The sequence below is a fragment of the Astyanax mexicanus genome, chromosome 19 (genome assembly GCF_023375975.1).
Source record: "Astyanax mexicanus isolate ESR-SI-001 chromosome 19, AstMex3_surface, whole genome shotgun sequence".
Lineage (NCBI taxonomy): Eukaryota > Metazoa > Chordata > Actinopteri > Characiformes > Acestrorhamphidae > Astyanax > Astyanax mexicanus.
The window spans coordinates 36,861,688-36,889,573 of NC_064426.1; the positions used below are offsets into that span (position 1 = coordinate 36,861,688).

A 27,886-nucleotide genomic window follows, 5' to 3' on the forward strand; every position below is an offset into this window, starting at 1 on the left:
ATAAAATATGGCTAACTGAGATTAAAAAAAAAAAAAATGTTTTATCAGATTTGTAGCAGAAGTCGATGATCCAGAATGTTATGATACTAATAACAATGCACTCCAAATATCTCCATATATCCAGGATTACAGTAAAAAAAAATGATACTGAACAGATATAATCTGTATCTAGTAGATATATAATGGGAAATGAGAACAGTGTGAATTTTTCTTTTGCTAAAAACGGCAAAAAAGTAGTACCCTGATGTGATAATTAGGTAATTAGGGGAGGAGGATATGGCACGATATTTCAGGGTATAATATCGTTTGCAATATCAATTTCTTTTGCCGATATTATCACATAAGATACTATATGGCACACCCCTACTAGACAGACGTCAACAGTCAGACTTTTATTGCCATCTTAGCAGTGAATTGTCAACAGGCGCATCCCCAACATGCATACACCCCACTTGTTACACACAAATAGGCACGCAGAAGTGCACAAACCCATAGCGCATGCCTGTTTGTTTGCAGCTATGCAAACTTGTACACCTACAATAAACAAGTGTGAATCAGTACTTCTGAGAATTGTTGGACACGTCCAGTCAGCTGCGCCCCTGAAATAGCAATCTGCCAAAGTCAGAGCACACCTGGCTCCTTGCTCTTAAAGGGAATGGCAAGGGACACGCTGATTGGTTTGTTGCATGTTACGCCCAAAACACACTCAAGATTAATTAAGAGAATTGGTACATGCCTTTTGCAAGCTGTACTTTTCCTGTCGTTATGATAGCAAAGACACACTGACATGCCCTAAATCAAGCTACCGAAAAATCGCTAAATATGTTCACAAATTAGTCTTTAGAAAGAAAACAAAGCATTAGACTTTTAATAAATATTAGTATACTATACATACATAATTTGTATACATTCCAATCATTTTAGAGCATTAAAATAGCAAAAGAAAAAAACAATTACATATGGGGTCACCTACAAAATACAGTCACACAAGCTTTGAGGACATTCCCGCTTAAATCCACAGGCATTAATATGAATTTGGTCCTCTATTTGTAGCTCTTCTTATTAGTTGAGCAACACGAGTCGATTAATTTCAGTATTCAGACATGCAGGTGACCTTTTATGAAGAATTACCTTAAGCATACAGTAGACCCTGAGGCAGCACCTGCTCACACGTTCCCCTCTAATGAAACCGCTCACTATTGTTCACTTCATTAGCCGAGCTGGAGAGCTCCCTGCTCCTAGCCATTACTCACCTTTATTATTTCCTTCATGTGTCGCTTAATCCTGTCCTACTCAACATCTTTTTTTTTTTTTTGGCAATGCAAAAGTACCGCACCTTTCCAGACACCTAGCAAATAAAAATACGTAAATAAATATAAAGCTAAATGCTAAGATGTAGCTTGCTGTACCAGGGTTCACCACAAGGGATAGCAGTTTTTTTTTTTCCCAGCTGGATTCATGGCTCGTATCTACCCACCTCAGGAGATCGCTGGTTCGAATCCCAGTCATGCAGCTTGACATGCATACACATGTTGTACTCTAAATCGATAATGTAACTATGGTATATAACTCAGTATAGTATATGTATCTGCTATACATACCATATATACCAGGGGTTGGATAGTTATTTTCCAGGCAGGCCACAAAAAAAGTGTTTTGTAAAATGAAGTGTAATGGGATGGAGTTTGGCTACAGACTAGTAGCTCTCCAGCCCAGAGGGTTGTTGAACCCAATTGCAGAACAGTTGATCTCAAAGCAAAGTAAACCCAAGAAAAAAGGAAAAAAGATATAAATAAACACACTGCTCCTTAGGCGGGATCGAATTCATGTTCTCCGGGTCGCAGTTCAATACACTACCTCTGAATTGGGACACGGCTGAGAAAAAAAAAAAAAACACCCTTATAAGGAGATAGGGAGCCCAAGAACGGGCGGAAAAAAAAAACAAGAAAGGGCAGAAACTAAAGTCATAGTGTCTGTAGTGGTTATTTCCTACATTATTGATAGGCACTATGGTGGCTGGGAAAAAAATGTCTGACTCTCTAAATCTCACAAAATCCACAAGGTCCACACAAAGTTAATGTACAATTAAAATAAAATGTGTACGGCAAAAAAAACTAAAATAAAAATAAGGATTGCAAAGATAAAACAAAGATTAACAGAAACAAAACAGTTGCAAGCTCTATAGCAGCCTGGACTCGAGGAAGTGAGGTCAAAGTTTGCGGCCTCCTGCTCTGGCCACGCCCTCCAGTTAGCAGAACCTGTCCTTATTTGCCATAGACATTATATACATAGACGCCGCATAGCCTGCCTCCTGGCATGCCAGTGTGGTCGCCATATTGGAGGAGGCAACCCTGCGCCCCCAGTGCATTAATTTACACTGAGGAAGGTGTAACAAAACCAAACCATGTGGAAATCGAGTAAAAATTGATTGAGTTGAGTTGAGTTGTGATTATTATAGGTGTATTTTACACCTTCCTCAGTGTAAATTAATGCACCAGGGGCGCAGGGTTGCCTCCTCCAATATGGCGGCCACACTGAAACACCAGCTCCAATAGATGCCTTCAGTCGATGCAGCGTCTATGCATACGATGTCTATGTTATTGGCAATGGCCCAACTATAGCAGCTACTAGATGGAGTAAACTTAGACACAGAAAAATAATATAAATAAAAACACAAACCTAAAAAAGACCATTTTGGCTCTTACAATGTCATTAAAGAGGACATACCTAGACTCTAGTCACTGAATACTGAGCTTCATGATTAAAGAAATGGCAGGTAAAACGAGGTTAAAGAAGTGCACTCTGGGTAGCACACCAGACATACCCGATACCAGATACACCCGCTGTTTCTGACACCAAAGCACACAAAGCACACGCAGACAATAGCCCTTTGTGTCTAACCTAGAAACTACTTCAACTCCCACCTGGGTGCATGTTGCATTGTGCTGAATTCAACATCCTGCAGCACTGAAGTGAAGAGGGAAGCCACGCCGAGGCTGTTCTATTGAACAGTGAGGGAGGCATTGTTGAATTAAGCTGAAGTATGCTCAGAAAGAGGCACAGAGAAGAGCACAGTAGGTCATTACAAGAGCTTAACCAAATGGTTTTAAATGTCATGTGAGCTGTCAGTCGTCACTAACGTGCTGCATTCAATAATCTACACAGTTCAGTCAGAATATTTACCTACAGCTCTGGAAAAAAAATAAGAGAGCACTTAAAAATTGAGTTTCTTTAATTTTACCAAATTGAAAACCTCTGGAATATAATCAAGAGGAAGATGGATGATCACAAGCCATCAAAGCTTGTCAAAGCTGAACTGCTTGAATTTTTTGCATCAGGAGTGAAAGCATAAAGTTATCCAAAAGCAGTGTGCAAGACTGGTGGAGGAGAACAGATGCATACAAGATGCATATAAAACGGTGATTAAAAAAAAAAACAGGGTTATTCCAGTAAATATTGATTGGGGTCCGTCACAAACCCTGGAGATATCAGCCAATAGCATTCGTTGAGGGAGACGACCCTGACCCCACCCCCAAACGGTCAAAACCACCCCTTTCAAAACTCGAGCGCAAAAAAACTTACTCGAGGAAAACTGTGAATCCAAGAGGGAAAAAAACAACCGAGAGGAGAAAAATGAAGCTGGAGAGCGAAATGAACACGCTGGTTAATTTTTTTTCACCTGGTATATTTGCACCCCTGACTTTTGACATTGATGTGACGCCATAAACATCAATCACTGGAAAAATCTATTAACAGATTATCTCCCTCTAGACACACACTCAGAAAAAAAGAGGCGGAGTTTGACTTCACATGTATTGAAGGAGGCATGTGCTAGTCTTCACCCTCCTGGTGTTCTGGTGTTGGGGCATTACTAGTGATAGGGAGAGTCCTAATGAGTGAGTTGGGTCATTAGCTCTTAAACTGTTAAATTACAGGATATTAAAATACATTTTTATACCTAAAGAAGTATAGTAGAAGTGTGCTACTTACAAAAGACAGGAACACGAAGCATATTTGAAGCATAATGTAAATAGAACACATATATTTAACATCAATTCTTAGTACATTTAAAATATACCTGGTGTATAATAAATAGTGATACAGTTGTAATGCATATTTAAAATATGGGGTTACATACATGAAGTGTTTAAATGTTACTTAAGTTTATTTAAAATAGTTCCATTTTAGTACAGTTAAGTACACTTGTGCACAAGACTTTTTGTACTATTTTTTTTACAATTAAAGTTTAATAAGTGCAATAATGTATAATAATATATAATATATAATAATGTGACTACAAGTACACTTAAGTGCACTATAGTATAATATTGTTTAGTATACTTTAATCAACTTTTTTCACTAGTGTGATAGTTTCACTAGGAAGAAAATGTGGAAAATAAATAAATGTAGAAATTTAAAAAATAAAATTGTTTTATAACTCTAATCTCATAATGATAAATCCCATCAAGCCCTTGTAAAAGAAACAAAACCCACATGAGAAAACACCAGTAAATAAGGCTTTATGAAGAAATATCGGTTACACTTTCTATGAATGTCATCTCTATAAGACTCTATAAACATATTTATAACACATTATAATGCATTCGTAAGGCATTATAAACATGGCTATACATATTTATAAAACTCTATAATTCATCATTATAGCCATGTTTATTATGCATCATGAACTGTGATCATAATGCATTATTAATAGCTGCGTTTATAACATGTTATATGCCAATACCAAGAAACTCAGTCCCAGCTTGTAGACTTGTATCATGACTAAAACAGCTTCCAACTTAAATAAACACACCCTCAATAATCCTATAAATATATTTTTAACCACTAATAAATTATACTTGTCTTGAATATAATATTAGTTATAGTCAATTATAATGTATTATAACAGGTCTTTGTGAGCTATAAGTAAAGTGAAATACTTTTTCATTGCAGGACTGGATCATTAACGATAGATATATACTATTTTAACATTTATATCATAAGCATAGCTTAGCTTTGATGTTTTATGATCACATATGGTCATAATGCTTAATAAACATGGCTATAATGGGTTATGCTGCATTTTTATAAATATTTATAGCCATGTTTATAATGCGTATGAATGCATTATAATATGTTATGAATGTGGTTATAGAGTCTAATAAAGATGACATTCAAAGAAAGTGGTACCGAAATATCTTTCTAAGAACAGTTGGTAAATGGGCTCATTGTTCTCAAGAAGGGCATTTTTCCCATTGCTCCCTATATACTAAGCACTTACACACACTATACACACATCCTATATTAAGTAATAAACTCAAAACAGGTCATATGCTACCTCTTATCTTCCTCTCCTCCTCATCTTCCTCTCTCTCTCTCTCTCTCTCTCTCTCTTTCTCTCTGTATATATTACAGGAGCATTCGGTGCCTGAGGAACATCATTCACTGGAATCTAATCACAGCCTTCATCCTCCGCAATGCTACCTGGTTCGTAGTGCAGCTAACCATGAATCCGGAGGTGCATGAGAGCAACGTGGTGAGTGAAAATCAGTGAAAACACACACCCACACACACTCACAAGTGTTCACACCTGAAATTAGACTATTCAAAATAAAAAAAAAACATCATTTTGATGTGAAACAAAGCAAGCTGTTTGTTGTACATGCATTCAAGAAGCTCTAGAAGGTCAGAGGTTTTATTTCGAATAGTTGAATAACATAAAACTAAAAAAAAGCAAGAAGACAATAAGCCAAATCCAAAACCCTAAAACTGTTACATAACAGTCTTGACCCATTTTTACACTCTAAAAATTAATATACTGTACCCCCAGCCCACAAGCAAAAGCCTGTATGAAAAACAGGGGAATTGATGGAACATGGTGTTGAGAATATGGTGTTGTTGATACTGGAGAGCAGCACATCTCCTCAAGCCTTAGTTGGTTACGGGATTGTACATGAACCAGACCTCATCACCGTGTCTTTTCTCGTGGCATCACTTTCAGACCTCAAATAATGCAAAATAAAGAAAACAAGTTCATATTCATAAAGTTTTAATAGTTCAGAAATCAATGTTTGGTGGAATAACCCTGATTTTTAATCACAGTTTTCATGCATCTTGGCATGTTCTCCTCCACCAGTCTTACACACTGCTTTTGGATAACTTTATGCTGCTTTACTCCTGGTGGAAAGATTCAAGCAGTTCAGCTTGGTTTCTTTTTTTCAGAGCTGTATATACAGCATATATGTATATAAATACAGTATGTATATATTTACACAGAACGTCACAGATATTAAAAGCACTCACATACACTCAACCCCCTCCTCTCTCTCTCTCTCTCTCTCTCTCTCTCTCTCAGTTCGTCTCTCACGTACACCACTCAGTAACCCTATGCCCTCCATCCCTGCCTCCTCCTCCTTACTCTCTCTCTCTCTTTCTCTCTCTCTCTCTTTCTCTCTCTCTCTCTCTCTCTCTCTCTCTCACACACACACACACTCACACACACACACACACACACACACACACACACTCACACTCTACTAATTGGATTGTCGGCATGCTTTAACCGTGCTGTTCTGCGTCTCTGGAGCCTTCTGAGTCTCTCATCAGAGGTGTTATACAGCTGGCTTAGGAGTGTACTTTTATATACCACTGTCAGCACGGCAAGCAAAACAGTGTGTGTGTGTGTGTGTGTGTGTGTGTGTGTGTCGGTGTGTGTGTGTGTGTCGTTGTGTGTGTGTGTGTGTGTTTGTGTGGGTATGCAGTATGTGTGCTCCTGAGTAAACAGCTCATGCTCTGAAGAGCTGTCCAGTGTGGCTCCCAGCTATAGTCAATTACCCCCTGCTTCCCTGCGCTTCAACTAATGCAACTCATCAAAAGTGAGAAATTAATTAACATATCGCCCTGTCAATAGCAGGCCCTCGGCAGCCTCTCAGACATTCATCAACGCAACGTACAGAGCCCACACAGACGGCCCCATGCTGTTAAACAGCAGTACATACAGTATATCAGATATGGGAGTACAGCAGTGTCGCTGTCATATCACACATAAACACTGTGAGTCAATAGTGTAGCTTTTTGAGAGCGTAATTTGTTGTGAAGTTGTGAAGAGGTAGAGTTGGTATACAGGCTAAAACAACAATTGTTGATTAAACTGTTAAATTAAATGTTTTAAGTTGGTTTGAATTTATTTTTGTGTATTTTTTTGACCCAAAAAACTACAGAAGTTGGACAATGAAACTGAAACACCTGTCATTTTAGTGCGGGAGGTTTCATGGCTAAATTGGAGCAGCCTGGTGGCCAATCTTCGTTAATTGCACATTATTGCACCAGTTAGAGCGTGAAGAGTGTGAAGGTTCAATTAACAGGGTTAGAGCACAGTTTTGTTCAAAATAATGCAATGCACACTATAACATTATGGGTGACATACCAGAGTTCAAAAGAGGACAAATTGTTGGTGCACGTCTTGCCGGCGCATCTGTGACCAAGACAGCAAGTCTTTGTGATGTATCAAGAGCCACGGTATCCAGGGTAATGTCAGCATGTCACCACCAAGAAGGACCAACCACATCCAACAGGATTAACTGTGGACGCTGTAAGAGGAAGCTGTCTGAAAGGGATGTTCGGGTGCTAACCCGGATTGTATCCAAAAAACATAAAACCACGGCTGCTCAAATCACGGCAGAATTCAATGTGCACCTCAACCCTCCTGTTTTCTACTCTACTTTCATGCTTGCAAGCCACATCTGGCCCATGGCATCCGGTAGCCATTGGAGCTCAATGAGCAGTAGGGAGAAATGTGCTCATACATTGTTTGCAGTTTGGATTGATAAGCATGTATTACTGACTTTTTTTTTTAATCAGTAATGGTAAAATAGACTGATATTTATTTTATTCATCAGTCGAGATGTGAGATGACCACCGCTTGTACCAAGAGTTGGGTGGCCTGTTGCTTCAGAAATGGTTGAATCTGTCTGATGTTGTAGAGCGCAAAGCCGCAGGACCGAGCAATGGAGACAACATGGTGTGTAAAGGACAGTTGGTAATGGTACAGTACAGGCCAAAAGTTTGGACACACCTTCTCTTTTTCTCGTTTTCTTTATTTTTATGACTATTTACATTGTAGATTCTCACTGAAGGCATCAAAACTATGAATGAACACATGTGGAGTTTTATGTACTTAACAAAAATGAGCTGAACCTCCACAGTCACCGGACCTGAACCCAATCCAGATGGTTTGGGGTGAGCTGGAGCACAGAGTGAAGAAGGCAAAGGGGCAACAAGTGCTAATAAACACCTCTGGAAACTCCTTCCTTCAAGACTGGTGGAAAACTTTTCATTTCAGGTGACCACCTCTTTGAGAAGCTCATTGAGAGAATGATGCCAAGAGTGTGCAAAGCAGTAATCAGAGCAAAGGGTGGTACATAAAACTCCACATGTGTTCATTCATAGTTTTGATGCTTCAGTGAGAATCTACAATGCAAATAGTCTTGAAAATAAAAAATAAAATGCATTGAAAAAGAGAAGGTGTGTCCTTACTTTTGTATATTCTGTACTGTATGTGTTAAAAATGTAGCCAGATAATTGTTAAATGTGTTAAAAGTGCATCCAGCAGCCAGCTGATGTCACCTCGTATCTGTCACTTTAAAATTGAACCCTTAGCCAAACGCATCTATCAGCCTTCGCTCCACTTTACACCCAGGGGACGTAACCCAACAGTCCAACAGCTCAGCCCCTTCAGCACCTACAGTGTCACCCTGAAGCAGGATATAAAAAACAATCCTGAGTGGTTTAAAGAGAGAAAAAAAACGACTGTAAAAGGTCACGACTAGACCAACGTGCAAAAAGTAACGGCAAAGAGAGGAGGTCATCCAGAGAAAACGAGTTCCACCGGGATCAATTACAGACTGAAGCAAAGAAAAAGAAGCCGCCGGCTCGTTAATAAGTCAGCCATTGTAATGCTCACAGCTTGTAAGTGTTACGTTGCTTTTATGCATGCGTAATAAAACATTTATCTTAGAACGCTCTTTAAAAGCAGTTTGAGTTGAGAAGGCGAGAGTAATTTCAGGGTAAATGGCCTACTTTAGAAGATCTGTGGGACTCGGAAACCCAAAGAACTCATCACTCATTTTCTTTGCTCATGTTCCATCTCACACATTTATCTGAACAGGTTCAGAAAGGAAGAGAAGTAATGATCTGTCTCCCTTTGTTCCTTTGATGTTTAGAAAGGCATTATGTAATTAATATAATATATATATATATATATATATTTATATATATCCTCTTCAGACCCTGCGTCCTCATATGAGGACATCACATTTTTGCTTTTCTGCACCATTATACTTAAAAATTTCGCTAAACTTTAACCATTTGGCCTCATATGGACACACTGCTGTATCATCTAGTGGTCACATGACAACATTAATCACTCAACTGATTGAAATCAAAAGTGTGGGAATCCCAATCAAAGGTTTCTACAGCCAGTTCAGACAAAAACATAGACCAGATACAAAACTTCCATCCAATTTTATGTTTGAAACTATTCTCCTGATGTTTATTTGCTCACTGTCGAAAGATAAAAGTTGTTTTTTGGATTAATTGGGTCAAAAATAATTCTTAAATTTAAAATAAACAACAATTTCTAATTGAAGACATATTTTTTTGCTTGTTAGATCCTAAAGTCAGGGTCTGCAGAGGTTACAAACAAAAATGATTGCCTTACTACCTTTATCTTTTTTTGTCCCAAATTTGTTAGTTCCCAGATAAAAATACTTATCAAGCTAAAGTCTGGGTCTCAAGTGGATATATATAATATAATATAACATAATATAAGTCTGTTTTATCATTACTGATTCAAAAAAGTCAGTAATACATGCTTAACAATCTGCACAAACTGCACTCTCAATGAAGTCACATGTCTACTCCCAAAAAATACAGCGCATCCAAACAAACCAAAAGCTTCTTATTCTATATCTATCTTTACAGCAAGAACAACATGGTGGCACATGGAAAATGTTTATATATTTTACAGATTTTATACAGTAACATGTTTTATGAGCATTTAATTACTGTTTATTTTATTTTTTTTGCAATATAAATTACAAGGCACTTTTTTTTTGCAACACTAGTAAGGAACAGGGGTGTCGCCATGTTTTTTTTCTTCTAATTCAGTAAAGCTAATCTATCTAGGTCAAGCAAACAAAACTGTAATTCTTAAAAAAAAAACACAGACATTGTCTTTTATAGTCAAAAGAGCGCTGGATGTTAATCTGCACAGATTTCTCTACAGAAAACTGTTTATTTGGGTGAGTAAAGCGCTTCCGTTTATTTACAGTAAGCTTAGAGTAAGCTAGTTACAGTTAGCTGCTAATGCTAATGGTGTTCCAGCAGTGCTACAGGCTGATAATACCCAATACTCTTCTCTGAATGGCAAAAGAGCTAGAGCTTAGCGTGGTTAATGGCTAATGCTAATGTTGCTCCAGTAGTGCTAGCCAATGGGTTAGGAGTAGGCTACAGGCTGCTGTTAATACTCTCCTCTGAACGGCAAAAGAGCTAGCGCTTAGCGTGGTTAGCGGCTAATGCTAATGCTGCTCCAGTCTCAAATCTAGGAGTTGGAGAACTAAACTGAAACTCCTGTATAGTGCTGTACTTCAGCAAAGTGGTTTTACTGCCTCTTACAACCTGACTGGTAAAATTGACGATTTCTGGATCTCTTGAAATATTAAATATTAAAGCTCACCTTCCGTCGTTTTTTCTTTCATTTTAAAATGTCTAGTTGTGGTCTCTAGTATGAATGAATGACATGTGAGCTGTTTTTGTAAAAAAAAAAAGTGCTCAGGTGTCTCTGTATAGCTCTTTTTTAATGGACTGTTTTAGGGGTGTGTCCAAAATGACCGGATTCCAGCTTTGCTCATGAATATTCATACATGCAAACAGAATGCAAATATCTCTCCTCTGATTGGCTAGGAGCACTGCGACGCCCCTCCACCGCTCTGCCGCTCACTGCCTCCCACCTCCTAACTGATGAGCGGTGATGTTGCGTCGCTTCAGCTCCGCCTCTGGGAGTTTCTCGAGCCAAGGTGGGCTGGTCTGTGAGTTTCTGCCTACGTAGGCAGAAAGATAATTCAAAATTCACCCGTTTTTCGGAGGGGGGGAGGGGGGATTTCTTTGCTTAGCTCCTGCAGACAATGGGGGCTGCAAAACAGTTTAATGTGCAGGTGTACACATTCAACTCGGAGAGACCTACTGTATTCCACAAAAAAACAAGAAAAATCGGATTTTCGCGGAAGGTGACCTTTAAAGTATATTTGAAGCATGTTAAATGATTCATTTGCTGGCTCTGTCTGATTACGCAATCTAAGACACTGACACCACAATCCAGGGGACTTGAATTTGAATCCTAGGTCATGCTTCTTCGGCATCAGCAGCCAGAGTCTGAGCGAGCACCATTGGCCAGGCTCTGTTTGGGTTGAAATATGCAGAGATATGCAGTTGGCTGCTGTATAAGAGCTGAGAATGCGGCACTTTCCTCCGAGCATGTTTTGGCAGCCTGGCGATGCTGCGTTTGTGGCAGACTTCACATGTATCGGAGGAGGCATGCGCTTGTTCTTAACCTCCAAATGTTGGGGGCATTACAAGTGATAGGAGGAGTCCTAGTGAGTGGATGGGGCTAAATCGGAAAAGGAAAAAAGTGGTGATAAGAATAATTAATGCCTTTTTGCGCTTATATTATAGATATTATAAATTATAAAATTATGCTTTATTACACATTTTTTACAATAATAACTATAAAATAATAATATAAATAATTAACGTCCTCAAACAGATCAAAAGTCTCTGGTTCACTGGGGAATTAAACTATATATGTGTGTGAACCGACACGTTAATAACTCATGCGCCGTTTTTTTTTTTTTTTTTTTCCTAGAAAGTGTCTCATCCATACTGTATGTCGTCTCCTTTCAGGAACTTTTTCAAACAAGATAAGTGAAAGTCGGTGATGAATAAAACAAGAGAGAAATGCTGTCAACATCACTGAAACCTTTCCCTGCTGTGCTGTGCCTTTCTACAGCGTTCAGATTGTCGTTTTCTCTGGTAAAAAAAACAACAGAACAATATTTAATATTTGTTCAAATTTAAAATAGCTGTGTTATAAACAGCATTTACAACAGCAGAAAATCAAAAAATCTTGTTTAACTCTTGTGTGGTGTTCGGGTCTGTGGGCCCCTTTTCATTTTTCATCAAATGATACGAAAAAAAATATTTTTTCTAACTCAAACTCATTGGCTCATTTTTTGTGGAAAAACATATATCAAAACACATTTTCGATAAACACACACTGTACACCCAAAACACACACACACACATTTATATTACATACAGTATGTTTGGCCAAGGGCTAATAAACATTGCTTCATTTGTAAATTTGAAACTAAACAAATTGTCTACTCATATCTTGAGTTTAATTAATTTTCTTTCTTCTATTAAAACAAATAATAAAAAAAAGAGTAGCACTTTTTTAAATAAATGTAACATAAGAAAGGTAAAGGGCAAATATTAACCATGTAAGCTGTTTATATTGCTTGCAATTTAGGTGAAGCAAGCATGTGTAAAGCATTTTAATGTAAAATTGCTTAATTTTGCTGAAGTAACAAAGTAAACGAGTAACAAAAATATGAACACCACACAAGGGTTAATATATCCCTCAGAGAACTTTGTGAAAAAAAGGAATCTTCTGTGGTCTTTTATTTGATAGAATCAGAAAATCACAGGTCACTAGAGTGTGTGCAGTTCTTTTGAAAATTGCTAAATTGCTGTTTGAGAGCTTCTGACTGAGCTTTTCTGTATCTTTCAGGAACTATCGGACGCAGATAAAAGCCTCTGAGCCTCTGTAATTAAAGTCAGTCTGTAAAGCTTTAGCTTCATTATAATACATCAGGTCAGACATGCCACAAGACCTGTGGAGGCACAGATTGAGGAATATGCACTCATCTTCAAAGGAAATCGATGCACTCATACAGAAAGCGTTGAATTGCAGTGCTATCCAGGAGGATTGTGAATATTACCAGGAACAATAGTGAAATAGGCTATATTTATTGGGCTACACCATAGACTGTGTATAGCTGGACAGAGCATCGTCTCTCAAAAGTGAAGCCACCACAGGTCGGGCGCCCCCTGCTGTTCGGTTTCAGAAAGCTGTGTAACCCCACCCACCCCCATAGGTTTCGATGGCAAAACAGAACAACTTTCAATCGTGTTTTTTTCTAATATACTGTAATTCTACCTCCATTATTTAAATGCAGCAGCTAGTGTAACCTCTGCTTATATTGTCAATTTTTTATATCCCCACATATATCCCTCTATATTCAAAAAGGTGTGGTTATTGTAAAAGGGCTGGTTATGGGCGGGACCAATAACAGACTGTCAGCTCCCCTCCGCTCCGCTCTGCAGCCTGTGACCTCGAGGCAGCCCTCAGGGGCGGGGTTATTTAAATGAGTAGCTGTCTCTCCACAGTCTTTCTCCCTCCTCTGGTCTCTACTGCGCTCTACAGACTCGGGTTTCAGGATCGCCAACATGGCGGAAGATTTTGGCTTCATTTTCATTGAATGAATGGGAACGGCGACACGGCGTCCATCTTTTTTACAGTCTCTGGGCTACACAAACAGAAGTAGTCCAAAAAGCAAGTGTAACACAACATGCTGAGGTGTAGAGGTTCTTAATGGTGTCCTGCAATAATCATAATCATTCCATCTGGGTGCAGTTATTTTTTACTGATGCGAACACATGATATTGGCGGACGCATGCTGGGAATTGTAGTTCTGGAGAGGAGCATGTCCATTGACGGGAAAGGAAGAGTTAGGAACTACAATGTCAGTATCAGGCGTGACAGTGACTTTATGACAGTGACTTTATTATTTTTTGCAAAAAAAATCTGAGAGGTGACTTTCTGTGAATATTTTGAGTTAAAATGACTTAAAATTAGGGCTGCAGCTATCGATTATTTTAGTAATCGAGTACTCTACTGAAAAATCGATTCGAATAATCAAGTAATCAGATAAAACATTAAAGAAGAGATTTCATAAAATAAGAAATTTAACTTAATATTGAATGACCAATTGGTTTAATTTTCAAATTCACAACATACATTTCCACACTGCAAACACAAATAGAAATAAATAAAACACAAAATAGACATAAATACCACCAGTAATAATTTCATAATTAATAATTTAATAAATTAAGTTCAATTATTTCAACTTTCTTGTTAGTATTAAATATAAGGCATTAATCAATAATAAAGGCAGAAACATTGGCTTTATGTTGTGCATCTTAGCTTCTCAACAGCAGAGACGGCAGATCTGCCAGTATTGGATAAATCCTCTGCCTCCTCTTCCTGCTTCCTGTGCGCGGGTGATGTAACACTAAGCGCCCTGTTTCACATTAAAAGTCTGCGCTAAATTCCGTGCCCTACGTTTAAAATTAATTAAATGATTCCTCGAGGCACAGAAAATGAACCGATCAATTTTTTAAATCGAGTAACTCGAATTACTCAAGTAATCATTTCACCCCTACTTAAAATAATAATAGAGTAAAAAATATACCTTTCTGTTCTTTCTTGTATGGAGAAAAGTACACGTTTTCCCAGCTTTAGAGTAGGGAATATTCGGGTATTCGGATATTTGCTCTTTGAGTAGGTATTCGGTTTTTAATTTTGGTATTCGGATATTAGTTTTTTTTTTTTTTTTCTTAGCTCCATCTCGCGCTAACATCACACATCCGTTCAGGTTAAAATAGCGGTATAAAATAGGCAAAATGCCGATAGGCAGGAGTCCGAGTCAAGTCTCAAGTCTCTTCTGGCGAAATAAAAGTCAAAGTATTACTCTGTGAGGCAAATAAGGCCTGCTTTTTAAAATAATAATGGAAAATTAATGACAAAATTAATAATAACAGAAAAATAAATATGAAATTGGAAAATAACCAACCAAAAGCCCAATAAAATCTAATCTTAACAAATTTCAAAATATAAAATCGAAATATTGAACAGCAGCAGTACAAAAGCCTAAGTGTGTACAAAAAAAAAAGCAGCCTATCACAGATCATTTTCTTGAGCCCGACCCGGCCCCAAGACAGGGGTGGGAAATCAGTTTTTTGTTTGGGGTCGGGGGTCTGTGGAAAATTTTGCGGTAGATTAAGGGGGCCACGAGTTGCATATTTTTCATACTTTAATCCGTTTTTAATCCGTCTATTTAAAAATTAATATTCGAATATTCGCTACAAATCAGTGCCGAATATCCGGAGCTCAAAATATGCTACTCGGGCCAGCCCTACTTTAGAGTGGGGTGACTGTCTAACTGCTTGGTTGTTAAGAGAAAGAAATTCTCATTTGGAATCCATTAATGCTATAACCAGTGTGATAAGGGAATGTCCAAGCTACAGATGAGATTTAACAGTAAATAAAAAAAAAAAATAGGGGGAGGAGTCACAGGCTTAACGTCTTACAATATATTAAACAAACAAATATAAACCAATCTGAGATTCAGAAGTAAAAAATCTTTGGAGAATCAGAAACGAAAGTAAAGTTAACTGAAAAACAATGTGTAACTTAGTAACTTTGTCATTTTAAGTTGGTCTTTCTTAACTATTTAACAGTGAATTTTCATGCAATAAATGAGCAGAATAACAGATAAGGTTTGTTCCCTCGTTTTCGTTCCTTGGTTCGGTTCAGCCCGGGTCTAAATGCTGTTTTACATGCTGTGGTCTGCTTCCAGTTTGTGGTAAAAGTGGAAGATTGAGTCAAGATGAGTTTGGAATTCGGCGCATTGCCGATGCTTCAAGCATAATTGAATTCCTTTGAACTGAGCAAATATACACAAAAACTAATGCATTTCAGTGCGTGAAGACAGTCCTCCTTTTTTCATTAGCTGTGAGACAAGGTTGGAGTTAAGTGAGCATGCAGACATGCTGGCGACCTTTCAGGAAGAATCACTATAAACATACAGTAGACCCTGAGGCAGGATCCCCTCTCACACTCCTCTCTAATAAACCTCCTCAGGACAGTTCACTCCATTAGCCAGGCCTGGCCTCCCTGCCTCTATCACTCACTATCTCTCTTCTCCACCTTGCCTCTCTTATCTCTATTAAATTAAATGGCCAGATATCTACTTAGTGGGCCTTGTCCCCTGTAAACTTATTTAATTCTCGCACTGGAGAAGTTGGTGCATGTATATGTCCACATTCATCATAGTCCAATACTGTAGATGGGTGATTAGAATTTAGCTTTATTGTTGGATGCACTATGTTTTTTACTGCTTTATTGTTGGATGCACTATGTTTTTTACTGCTTTATTGTTGGATGCACTATGTTTTTTTATTGCTTTATTGTTGGATGCATTATGTTTTCTACTGCTTTATTGTTGGATGCACTATGTTTTTTTATTGCTTTATTGTTGGATGCACTATGTTTTTTTACTGCTTTATTGTTGGATGCACTATGTTTTTTTTTACTGCTTTATTGTTGGATGCACTATATTTTTCACGGCTTTATTGTTGGGTGCACTATGCACTACCAGTGTTGTATAATTCCATAATATCCAGTGGATTCAAATAATTAAATAATTACAGCATTATTAAAACAACACGTAGGAATTGGTTCTTAGTATTTTCTCATTTAGCTTTAAAGGTGTTAAAGTGTTAAAAACATCTCTCATTTACACACATGAATATAGGACACACACACACATACTTCATCATAGACACACACCCCTCCCTTCCCTGCAGCTCTTTGATTTCATTACACGCTTGTTACTATTATTTTCAATTCTGCAAACAAAGATCCTTTCTCTCTCAGAGCACTAAGAACAGCTGTCAGCACAGCTCTCTACAAGCGTTTCTGTGCTGTTGACTTAATTTGCAATACTAAATAGAAAGAACCAAAAAGGAATAACTCAGTAATACATGCTAATCTAATATGTCTGCATATCGCATCATGAGCCCCTGATTCATGATGTGAATGCCAGATGGATTTGCTGGCTGTGGACGGACGGACTACTAAAGCATTCATGCTTGTTCATTACATTTACGCAGCTCCATGTATTTATTTATTTATTTATTTATTTATCCTATCTGTATATTAGTCCTGAAGTCATCCAGATTATGAAGGAACATATAAGGAATCATGTAGTAACTTAAAAGCATTAAACAAAAAAAAAAAATACTCTGTGAATGAAGCGTTTAGGTGCTCTTATCTGGGCTTCTGTTAACTTGTGGTTTCTGAGGATGGTAACGTTGATGAACTTGTCCTGTGCAGTAGAGGTAACTCTTGCTCCTCCTTTTCATTGGGCAGCCCTGATGAGTGCCAGTTCCAGCATACCACTTTTGATGGTCTTTAACTCAACCTCCTCACAACTTCACGAATAAACACATTAAGACACAAGAAATTCAAGTAATTAGCTCTTGACGAGTTCAGCACAGCTGTTAACTGAAAGCTGATCATTCCAGGTGATTCTACCTCATAAAGCTGACTGAGAAAGTCCAGCCAAGATGTGATTTTTAAATAATGAAAAAACACTGAATTTAAGGTGTGTCAAAACTTGTGACTGATAGTGTCTAAATGCTCCCTTATCACCAAAAAAATGTAAATGTACGATTGCAGTTCTATGAATACAATAGAATATAAATGAGGTTATCAGGAACAATCAGTGATTAAACATGTTGGTGTGAGTTGTAGAGGTTCCTAATGGTGTTTTGTGATAATCTACCCCATACAGATTGAATATCTAGACTGTTTCTTCAGATTTAGCAGTAGCTGTTGAGTTCTGTTGTGCATCCAATAGCATCCCTTACATTTTTAAAAATGGTTAGTGTGCTTTATAATGAAATCATGAATTTAAAATTAATTCATTATTTTACCAGTCAGGTTGTAAGGAGCAGTAAAGTGCAGCATTTTTAGTTTAGTTTTATAGTTTCGTTCTCCAGCACCGAAACCTGAGACTGGAGCAGTATTAGCATTACACTCTAACTGCATTAAGCTCTAGTTAAACTTTTTTTTTGCCATTCAGAGGCTAGTGTATGAGACTGCAGCCTGCAGTTAACCCCTAGCTAGCACTGCTGGAGCAGCATTAGCATTACCCGCTAACCACACAAAGTGCTAGTTAGCTCTTTTGCCCATTAGAGTTGAGTATATCGAACTGTAGCCTGCGTGTTTACTGGGTTAAACAAGCTATGTGGGACAAACCGCTAGCTAAAATCACCCTGGGTTACTGGAACACTTGCTGTCTGGCTAGCCTTTAGTGAAAATCTGGAAATCTAAGCTTTCTATAGATAAAAGGAAGAGCTTTACTCAGCCAAATAAACAGTTTTCAGGAGAAATATATGTGTAGATTAACATCCAGAGCTTATTTGACTTTAAAAATAAAGCGCCTTATAATTCGGTGTGCCTTGTGTATGAAAATAAAAACAGAAAATAGACGTTTATTGACACGGCACTACTAATGGTACTAAATTCCTGTGTTTGGTATTATCACAGAAGTAAACTATTTATTAAAGCATGCATCACTTCATACTGTAATTGTAAGCTGCATATGTTATGGAATTTCAAACTGTAAACTAACCTGAGTATGTGAAATGTACAGGGGTTGGACAATGAAACTGAAACACCTGTCATTTAAATGTGTGAGGTTAGCTCCCAACATTATAGGTGATGTACCAGAATTTAAAAGAGGACAAATTGTTGGTGCACGTCTTGCTGGAGCATCTGTGACCAAGACAGCAAGTCTTTGTGATGTATCAAGAGCCACAGTATCCAGGGTAATGTCAGAATACCACCAAGAAGGACCAACCACATCCAACAGGATTAACTGTGGATGCTGTAAGAGGAAGCTGTCTAATAGGGATGTTTTTCGGGTGCTAACCCGGATTGTATCAAAAAAACATAAAACCACGGCTGATCAAATCACGGCAGAATTCAATGTGCACCTCAACTCTCCTGTTTCCACCAGAACTGTCCGTCACCACAATAAATTATTGTGCTCTAAAAGCAGGTGTTTCGGTTTCACTGTCCAACCCCTGTAACTATAAGCTGTAAACAGGCTATTGTTAATCTCTCTCTCTCTCTCTCTCTCTCTCTGTTTCAGATCTGGTGCAGGCTGGTCACTGCAGCGTATAATTACTTCCATGTGACCAACTTTTTCTGGATGTTTGGTGAGGGCTGCTATCTGCACACGGCCATTGTGCTGACCTACTCCACTGATAAGCTGAGGAAGTGGATGTTCATTTGCATTGGCTGGTGTGAGTGTTGCCGTTAACCAGCACCTCTGCAGAGTCATTAATCTGATGTGTGGATCAGAGTTTTTACATTCCAGTAGTAGTATACAATGCATACAGTTATGCAGGTTTGTTATATGGTAAATATTTTTTAAAGATTATTCGTTAAATAAAGCCTGAAAAAAAAAAAGCAATCTATTTAAACATACAGTGTACCATCTGTAATTTACTAAATCATTTCCAGCCTTAAAGTGGCCTTTAAATCATTTATTTCTCAGGAAATATTCCGGATTAGATGTAAGATCCTCCACTTGCTTGATTAAATGCAGCATGCAAGACCTGATCAGATAAACAAGACTTTACTAACGACAGCTTGTTTGGCGGGGGAGCTGGGTGATGTATGGGTTTAGAGGCAGGGCAGAAGGGAGAGCTGATTGGTTGAGCAGCAGCAGCGGCAGTGTGCCTCTGATGGCGGTGAGACCCAGATGGTTGGACATCAAGGGGGGGGGGGGGGGGGGGGCTACTATCGATTGACTGATTTGCATATTGTGATTTACCCTGGCCTATAGCACAGTTGAACCTGAGAGGGCGCTGCAGAGGCAGAAATTACCACAATAAAAGCATTTTTTAAAGGTTTATTAAATGTTTATACACATTTTTAGCAGGACTGGTATGTTTCATTCCTTCTAAGGAACACATTTCAGCTAGTAATGGAAAAAAAATGTGGTTTGGTATTTAGTGGCTCTTTAAGGCAAAAAACAATACAGACAGCAGGGCTGGAGACACAGTAACTGAGTTGCAGCGTTTTGAGTGTAATGCTAACAGCTATATTTAGCAGGGAACAATGATGCTAACAGACACAGCAGCTTGGTTCAGTACCGTTGGAGCATGTTAGCCACAATGTTAACAGCCAGGCTGATGTGCAAGGTTGGAGCCACATGGTTTGGAAGGGATAAAGTGTGTTAGCCATGATGCTAACAGCCAGGTCCAGCAGACTTGGTGCTGCAATGCTATCCAAGCATCTACACCGAACTCGATAGAATTACTCTGTACTCTGGAGCAGGTTAATAGCAGTGCAAATGTCTGGGATGACCAAGGTTGGAGCCACAATGCTAACAGACACAGCAACCTTGAGCCACAATACTAAAAGACACAGCAATTGGGCTCAGGAGGTTAGGAAAATGTTAGCCATAATGCTAAGAGCTAGGCTCAGAAAAGTTGGAGTCACAATGCTAACAGACACAGCATCTGGGTTTGCATCTGGATTGGCTCGTGTTAGCCGCAATGCTAACTGTCAAGCTCTGCAGATTTGGAGCCACAATGTTAACAGACACAGCAACTGGGCTCAGAAAGTTTGGAGGGTGTTAAGGCCACTGCTAACAGTCAGGCTCAACAAACTTGTAGCTGCGATGCTAACAGGTATAACAGCTGTGTTTAGTGGGTTTGTAACATGTTAGCTGTGATGCTAAGAGATAGGCTAAGAGATAATAAATTCGGAGCCACAATAAAAGAAGACACTAGCAGCTTGGTTCAGTAGGGTTAAAACCGGTCAGCCACAATGCTAACATCTGTGACGAGGAAATTTGGAAACACAGTATTGAAGCATGTTAGCTGCAGTGCTAGCTGCTATGCTAACAGCCGGGCTGAGCAAGATAAAAAAAAAGACAGAGCAGATAGGCTTGGCAGGGTTGGAGCAGGTTATCCACGATTCTAACAACAGGGTTTAGTAGGGTAGGAGTGTGTTGGCCACAATGCTAAGAGCTAGGCTCAGAAAAGCTGGAGCTACGATGCTAACAGACACAGCAGCTGGGTTTGGCAGGTTAGGAGCGTGTTAGCAAGGCTTGGAGCCACAATGTTAACTGACACAGCAACCGGGCTCAAAAGGTTTGGAGCGCGTTGAGGACAATGCTAACAGCCAGGCTCAACAGACTTGTAGCTACGATGCTAACAGACATAACAGCTGTGGTGCTGAGAGATAAATACAAGAAGACACAGCAGCTTGGCCCAGTATGGTTGGAGCAAGTTAGCCACAATGCTAACAGCTGGGCTGAGAAAGATAAGACAGAGTAGATATGCTTGGCATGATTCTAACATATGGGTTTAATAGGGTCGGAGTATGTTAGCCACAATGATAAGAGCTTGGCTCTGCAGACTTGGAGCCACAATGCTAACAGACACAGCAGCTGGACTAACCATGGTTAGCCACAATGCTAACAGTTCTAAGTGGAAGTAGAACAGTAGAGCTGTGGCTGGACAGCAGTTAACAGTAACAAAAACTAAAAATTCTAATGAAAACTTGTTTTATAAGAACTTTAAAAGGCTTTTCATTCTCAAATTCTGTGTTTTTGATTTTTGTTTTCTGCTTGTTTTCCTGCCTGATAATGAAAAATGAATGACCTACTGTTTGAACTGGAAGTTCAGTAAATGAAGTGTGCACTGACATTTGCGCAGTACTGTACAATAACAAGAACAAAACAACAAACTGGGGGCTAATGAGTCCTTATTTTCTACTTAACGCTGCATAACTGGTTGCTATTGTGTACAAGAGCACAGCTAAGTAGTGGCTGGCGTGGTGTTTGTATCACACTAGTGGAATTGTTTACTGTTAAACATGGGAAGTAACGACAGTGGGAGGCATTAAGTTCTGCTTTTCTGCTCTCAGGTATCCCATTCCCCATTATTGTTGCATGGGCCATTGGCAAGCTTTACTACGACAATGAAAAGTAAGTATCTTTCATACTTGAGCTCTTCTCATTTCTAGACCCTACTCTCGCTCTCTCATTCTCTTTAAACACACCCATACAAACACACACACACACACACACACATCGAAACTCCGACAATAAAAGTCCAATTATCCTGCAGGCTATAAGTGGTTTGTCTATAATTACACTCAGCACATGCTCTCAGGAGGGATGTATTGCTGACTGCTGTAATTGTGAATTCTGGTTAATGTCATCAGCGCTGTTAAGATTCGGGTCAGGCTCCATGCCCTATTCTAATCTAATCTAATCTCATCTCGGGTTGTTTGTCCACCACAGGTAATGATAAACCTATTACAGAAAAAAAAAACAGTCTGTAGAAATCTACTGTCTGAAGTGTTTACAGCACTCATACAGTAAAACTCAGACCACTCAAGCATGTAATATCTTTAAACACTACATTACAGAAAGCTATTAGATATAAACATGATGCCTTAGGCTGAGACTGATAGCTTTCTGATAAGATATCATCGAAACCTTGTTTTAAAATACACTTATAGTGGGTAAGTGGTGTAAGAAAATCAATATCAAACATATTTTTCGCACTGTAAGGCACACTATCAATAAACATCTATTTTCTGGTCTATTTTCTGGTCTATTTTTATACACAAGGTGCACCAGATTGAGAAAATGAGGTGCATTATGCAAAACTAGTAAGGAACAGGGGTATCGCCATGTTTTACTTCTAATTCAGCAGGTCTCGCTAAGCTAAGCTAATCAAATCAATCAAAACAGTAATTATCAACAAAATGAGAAATATAATTAAATATGAACACATACCTTTACTTGTTGAAAATAATTCAGTATGTAATAAGAAATAGTTGGTAACACTTTCTATGAATGTCATCTTTATCTTTATTAGACGCTACAACCACATTCATAACATATTATAATGCATTCATAAGGCATTATAAACATGGCTATAAATGTTTATAATAATGCATAACCCATCATAGCCATGTTTGTTAAGCATTATGACCTGTGATTATAATACATTATAAGCTGTGCTTATAATATAAGTGTTAAAATAGTATATATCTATCATTAATAATCTAGTCCTACAATGAAAGCATGGCACTTTACTTAGAGCGCACAAAGACCTGTTATAAAACATTATAATTGACTATAATTCATATTATATTCCAGACAAGTATAATTCATGAGTGGTTCAAATATATTTATAGGATTACTGAGGGTGTGTTTATAAGTTGGAAGCTTTTTTAGTCATGATACAAGTCTACAAGCAGGGACTGAGTTTTTTTGGTATTGATGTATAACATGTTTATAAATATATATAGCCATGTTTATAATGCCTTATGAATGCATTATAATGTGTTATGAGTATGTTTATAAAGTCTTATAAAGATGACATTCAAAGAAAGTGTTACCAAATAGTTTTATTGTGCGGTTCATTTATTAAAATGTGTTATTTCCTGATAAATATGCAGCTCTGGAAAAAAATAAGAGACCACGTAAGTTTTTGAATCAGTTTCTCTGATTTTGCTATTTATAGGTTTATGTTTGAGTAAAATGAACATTTTTATTTATTCTATAAACTACAGACAACATTTCTCCCAAATTCCAAATAAAAATATTGTGATTTAGAGAATTTATTTGCAGAAATTGACATATGGCTGAAATAACAAAAAAATATTTAGCAAAGAAAACAATTTCATATTCATAAAGTTTTAAGAGTTCATAAATCAATATTTGGTTAAATAACCCTGTTTTTCATGCATTTTCATGCATTCTCCACCAGTCTTACACACTGCTTTTGGATAACTTTATGCTTTCACTCCTGGTGCAAAAATTCAAGCAGCTCAGTTCATCATTTTCAAGTGGTCTTCTTTTTTTTTCCAGAGCTGTATATACATGTTATTGAGATATGAATTTTTGGTCATATCGCGCAGCCCTACTTTAAAGAGGTCTTTAGTTGAATTCTGAGCATAAATCTATACAGTGTTTCTTATTCCAAAGTTTATATTAATATTTTATTCAAATGAAAGAAAGGCATCATTAGTTTGACTGATGTACAAAAAGTATCAGTCAAACATTAGTCAACAGAATCAGTCCAAACTGTGAGTTCTAGGGATTAAAGTCTTTCTAACAATTCTCAGATGACACTAGAACCCTGACATGCATCACTTTGATGTAACATCACACAGAAAAAAAAAAGTGGGACTTGACACAGTGTCCTGAAATAACAGCCAAACCAGAAGCTTCCTGGAAGTCAGCGTTGGAAGGCTCGCCCAGACCGGACTAAAGAGGCGCACTGGCTAATTTCCCACGCAGAGCCCATCAGCGCAAAACTCTGCTAGCACTTTAAACACTGCTCTAATTCAAGCTGACAGTCAGCATGCAGGACCCTTCAAAGACTTTATTTCCCAGAGTCTTCACTGCCAGACCAGCGTTTCATCTGCTCTACACCAGGGACGCAACTTCGACCCCCCCACAAATACACTCAAACACAAATACACACACACACACACACTCGTGTGAGTCCATCATCCACATAGATGGATGGTCTTGTTTAGCTTGTTACTGGATGAACAACATGAATATTCCTGGTCCTGCTCCAAGAAGGAAAACCTTCACAGGCCATCAGTTCACAGCACAACATCTTCTGCTCAGTCTCTGTGTATTTCTTCCTCTGTACTTCCTCCCTCTCACTCACACACACTCTCGCACACACACACATATCTGCAGAGGCTTGATTATGCAGCCCGCTGAACAGAAACTGTAGGATTAACGAAAGTGGTCGTATCTCTGCCCAAGGGAAAAAAAAAAACTTCCTCCCTGCGATTCTTTCTTACTATCTCTTTGTTCTTCTGAAGTGCTTGTTTTCTGAATGCTTCTAAGGTTTCCCCACATATATATTTATTATTATTTTTTTAATTCATTCAAGGACTCTTGAAGGTCATCTCAGTTTCCAATAATCATTGTCTGCCTCAGATCGGGTTTGGGTTTTGGGTTTTGGGTTGAGGCCCACTCTCCCACTCTCTCCCTATCCAAATCTCGGTTGCTAGCCAGCGCTAAGCCGATCCACTCTCGAGTGCACACAGAAATGGGGCAGGCATTCAGCCAGGCCTAACTGAAAGCCGCTGGAAAAGGAAGGAATTTAATTGGGTGAAGCAGGTTGGGTTCCTCAGCATCGAGCTCTGGGATGGCTCCAGTGATTTTGGCTGCCATGCTGGTACAGAAGTTCACTGGCTCTTCTCTTTTTGTTATGTGTAACTGCAGGTGCTGGTTTGGGAAGCGAGCTGGCGTTTACACTGACTACATCTACCAAGGCCCCATGATACTTGTACTCCTGGTGAGTTAGAGACCCAGTTTAGACCTGGTTACTTTTAGTGCATCTGGCAGAAATGCAATAAAAGTGGAAAATTAACCTTTAAAGAGTGAATTTAACACTGCCCTGGTTGCATACTCAGTTGCAATGAGTGTTTTTGGTTTTGCAACTTGACAGTGTTGCTTAAAATTTCACAAAAAATTCACACACAGGGGTTGGACAATGAAACTGGAACACCTGGTTTTAGAGGACAACAATTTATTGTCCTGACGGACAGTTGGTTTTATGTTTTTTGGATACAATCCGGGTTAGCACCCGAACATCCCTTTCAGACAGCTTCCTCTTACAGCATCCACAGTTAATCCTGTTGGATGTGGTTGGTCCTTCTTGGTGGTATGCTGACATTACCCTGGATACCGTGGCTCTTGATACATCACAAAGACTTGCTGTCTTGGTCACAGATGCTCCAGCAAGACGTGCACCAACAATTTGTCCTCTTTTGAACTCTGGTACGTCACCCATAATGTTGTGTGCATTGCAATATTTTGAGCAGAACTGTGCTCTAAACATGCTAATTGAACCAACCTTCACACTCTGCTCTTACTGGTGCGATAAGGTGCAATTAATGAAGATTGACCACCAAGCTGTTTCAATTTAGCCATGAAACCTCCCACACTAAAATGACAGGGGTTTCAGTTTCATTGTCCAACCCCTGTATGTATGGAGAGTAACAAAGATAACAAGAAAACAAGATAAGATGCTCTCATTTAGGCATTTTTTAAAGCATTATGAACAGGAAGGGAGCATGGAATGACCACCAACAAGCTGTGGCTCCATTCATTACTGTTGGAATGAGTTAGGAAGTTGGGGAAGACTCAGGGCGCTGAATATTCAACATTTTGACCTCAGTACACCTCAACAAAACAGCTTTTGCAATCAAATTCTTAGAGCAGTGCTTCAAAATCAAGTAAAATGTCTTCAACAACAAAAGCAGCCACGTTTCTTCACGAACTAACTACTTGTTTCTGTCATTGTTTCTGGCTTTCTGTTCATTCTGTTCCTCCTCTCCACAGATCAACTTTATTTTCCTTTTCAACATTGTGAGAATTCTGATGACAAAGCTGAGGGCCTCCACCACTTCAGAAACCATTCAGTACAGGTGAGCCATTCACAACAGATAAAGGGCGCTAAGACGCAAGGTCGCTGCTTGTACTCCTGTACAATTCTGCATTTAAACCCCTGAATCTAGATGAACTGAAGTGAATGGAATGGTGGAGATATATGCTATAATAGAAAGCCACACACTTCAAATATATTCTTAAGGACAGCAGTGACTCACTGTGAAAAATGATGGAATGATAAAATACCTGATTACCTGAATACTGAGGATTTCTTTTTTTTGTGTTAACTCAGCTTCAAAGTTCTCCTAACTTACCTTTTTTCTAGTTTTTCTAGTCTAAGATGTTTAGTGTATGTTCCTTTCTATCACTTTGTTTACTGTTTATTTCCATCTGTAGGTTAGATTGCCCATATCATAACACACCTACAAAAACTGTGAGGCTTTCGAGACTGGAGCTCGAACTTTTGTTCTTACTCTTGAAGAGCAGCAGTTAGACCGTAGGGCCACTCGAGAGCTCTAGCCAGATGTTCCGATATTCTTTTTGTTTTTGGACATGTTATAGATAGACCACCACTTCAGCTTTCAGTGTAGATTATATATTCACAAGCTCTGTTGCTTTTTAATGACACATTTAGTACATAGACTGTTGGCACGGTGAAAGTTAGCAATGAGTATTACTGGTTTGTTGTCACAAGTGACACCTCCAGAAGGCCTAATGTGGGGTGCAATTTCAACTTTGTACAATGCCAGACCACCGTTTACGGCTTTATTAAATGCACTTTATTAAAGTGGCAGTCCATATTTTTTTGTTTCTAAACTGAAAGCAGAAGCATTTTTGTGTGGAGAAGTGATAAAATGTAGTGTTTAATGGTACCAGTGTGCTGAAACGACCATCCCTGCTAAACCTAATATATATTCATTCTTAAAACTGGGGTGTCGGGTCACTTTTTTCACAAGAGTTCTTCCTTTAGGCGTCTTTAGGTACTTACGTCACACGTACAGCCTTTGAAAGAGGATCCGGCTCAGTTTTACTGAACGCGAGCGGCTGGTGGAGCAATGGAGACTTCAGAAGGGGAAACTCAGAGCTCAGTGGCTCATTCTCTCATAGTAAAACCAAAGAAACAAGAAGCAATGAGTGAAGCAAGCTCTGAAGCCAGGATTAATATCGGATTGGTGTTTGAAAAGGTGGAAAAAGCTCAGTGACCTGAAAAGGCTTTCTCTCTGAAAGCAGGCCGCATCACACCCACCCAGTTTAAAATGATTCTTCCGCATTCTCGATGCAATTACCCATTCTCACCAGAGAGGGCCCTAAATCCCCCAAATCCCAAAACTTACAGACATCAGCTTTAAATATATGACAGCCCAGTCTGGTGCACAATCCTGCACTATTCCAACAAGACAATGTCCGTCCACATACTGCTGCCACCCCAAGAGCTTTCTTAAAGACAAAGATGATGGGTG

At 38.7% G+C, this 27,886-nt stretch overlaps 1 protein-coding gene across 1 annotated transcript in view; it reads left to right on the plus strand.

Annotated features, from left to right (window-relative positions):
- crhr1 (corticotropin releasing hormone receptor 1) overlaps positions 1–27,886 on the plus strand; it is a 244,536-nt gene that overhangs the window by 194,330 nt on the left and 22,320 nt on the right. The window contains exons 7-11 of the mRNA XM_022665066.2: positions 5,416–5,536; positions 19,125–19,278; positions 21,917–21,977; positions 25,257–25,329; positions 26,379–26,464. Of these exons, the coding sequence (XP_022520787.1) occupies positions 5,416–5,536; positions 19,125–19,278; positions 21,917–21,977; positions 25,257–25,329; positions 26,379–26,464 (495 nt within the window). The remainder of the gene's footprint in view (positions 1–5,415; positions 5,537–19,124; positions 19,279–21,916; positions 21,978–25,256; positions 25,330–26,378; positions 26,465–27,886) is intronic.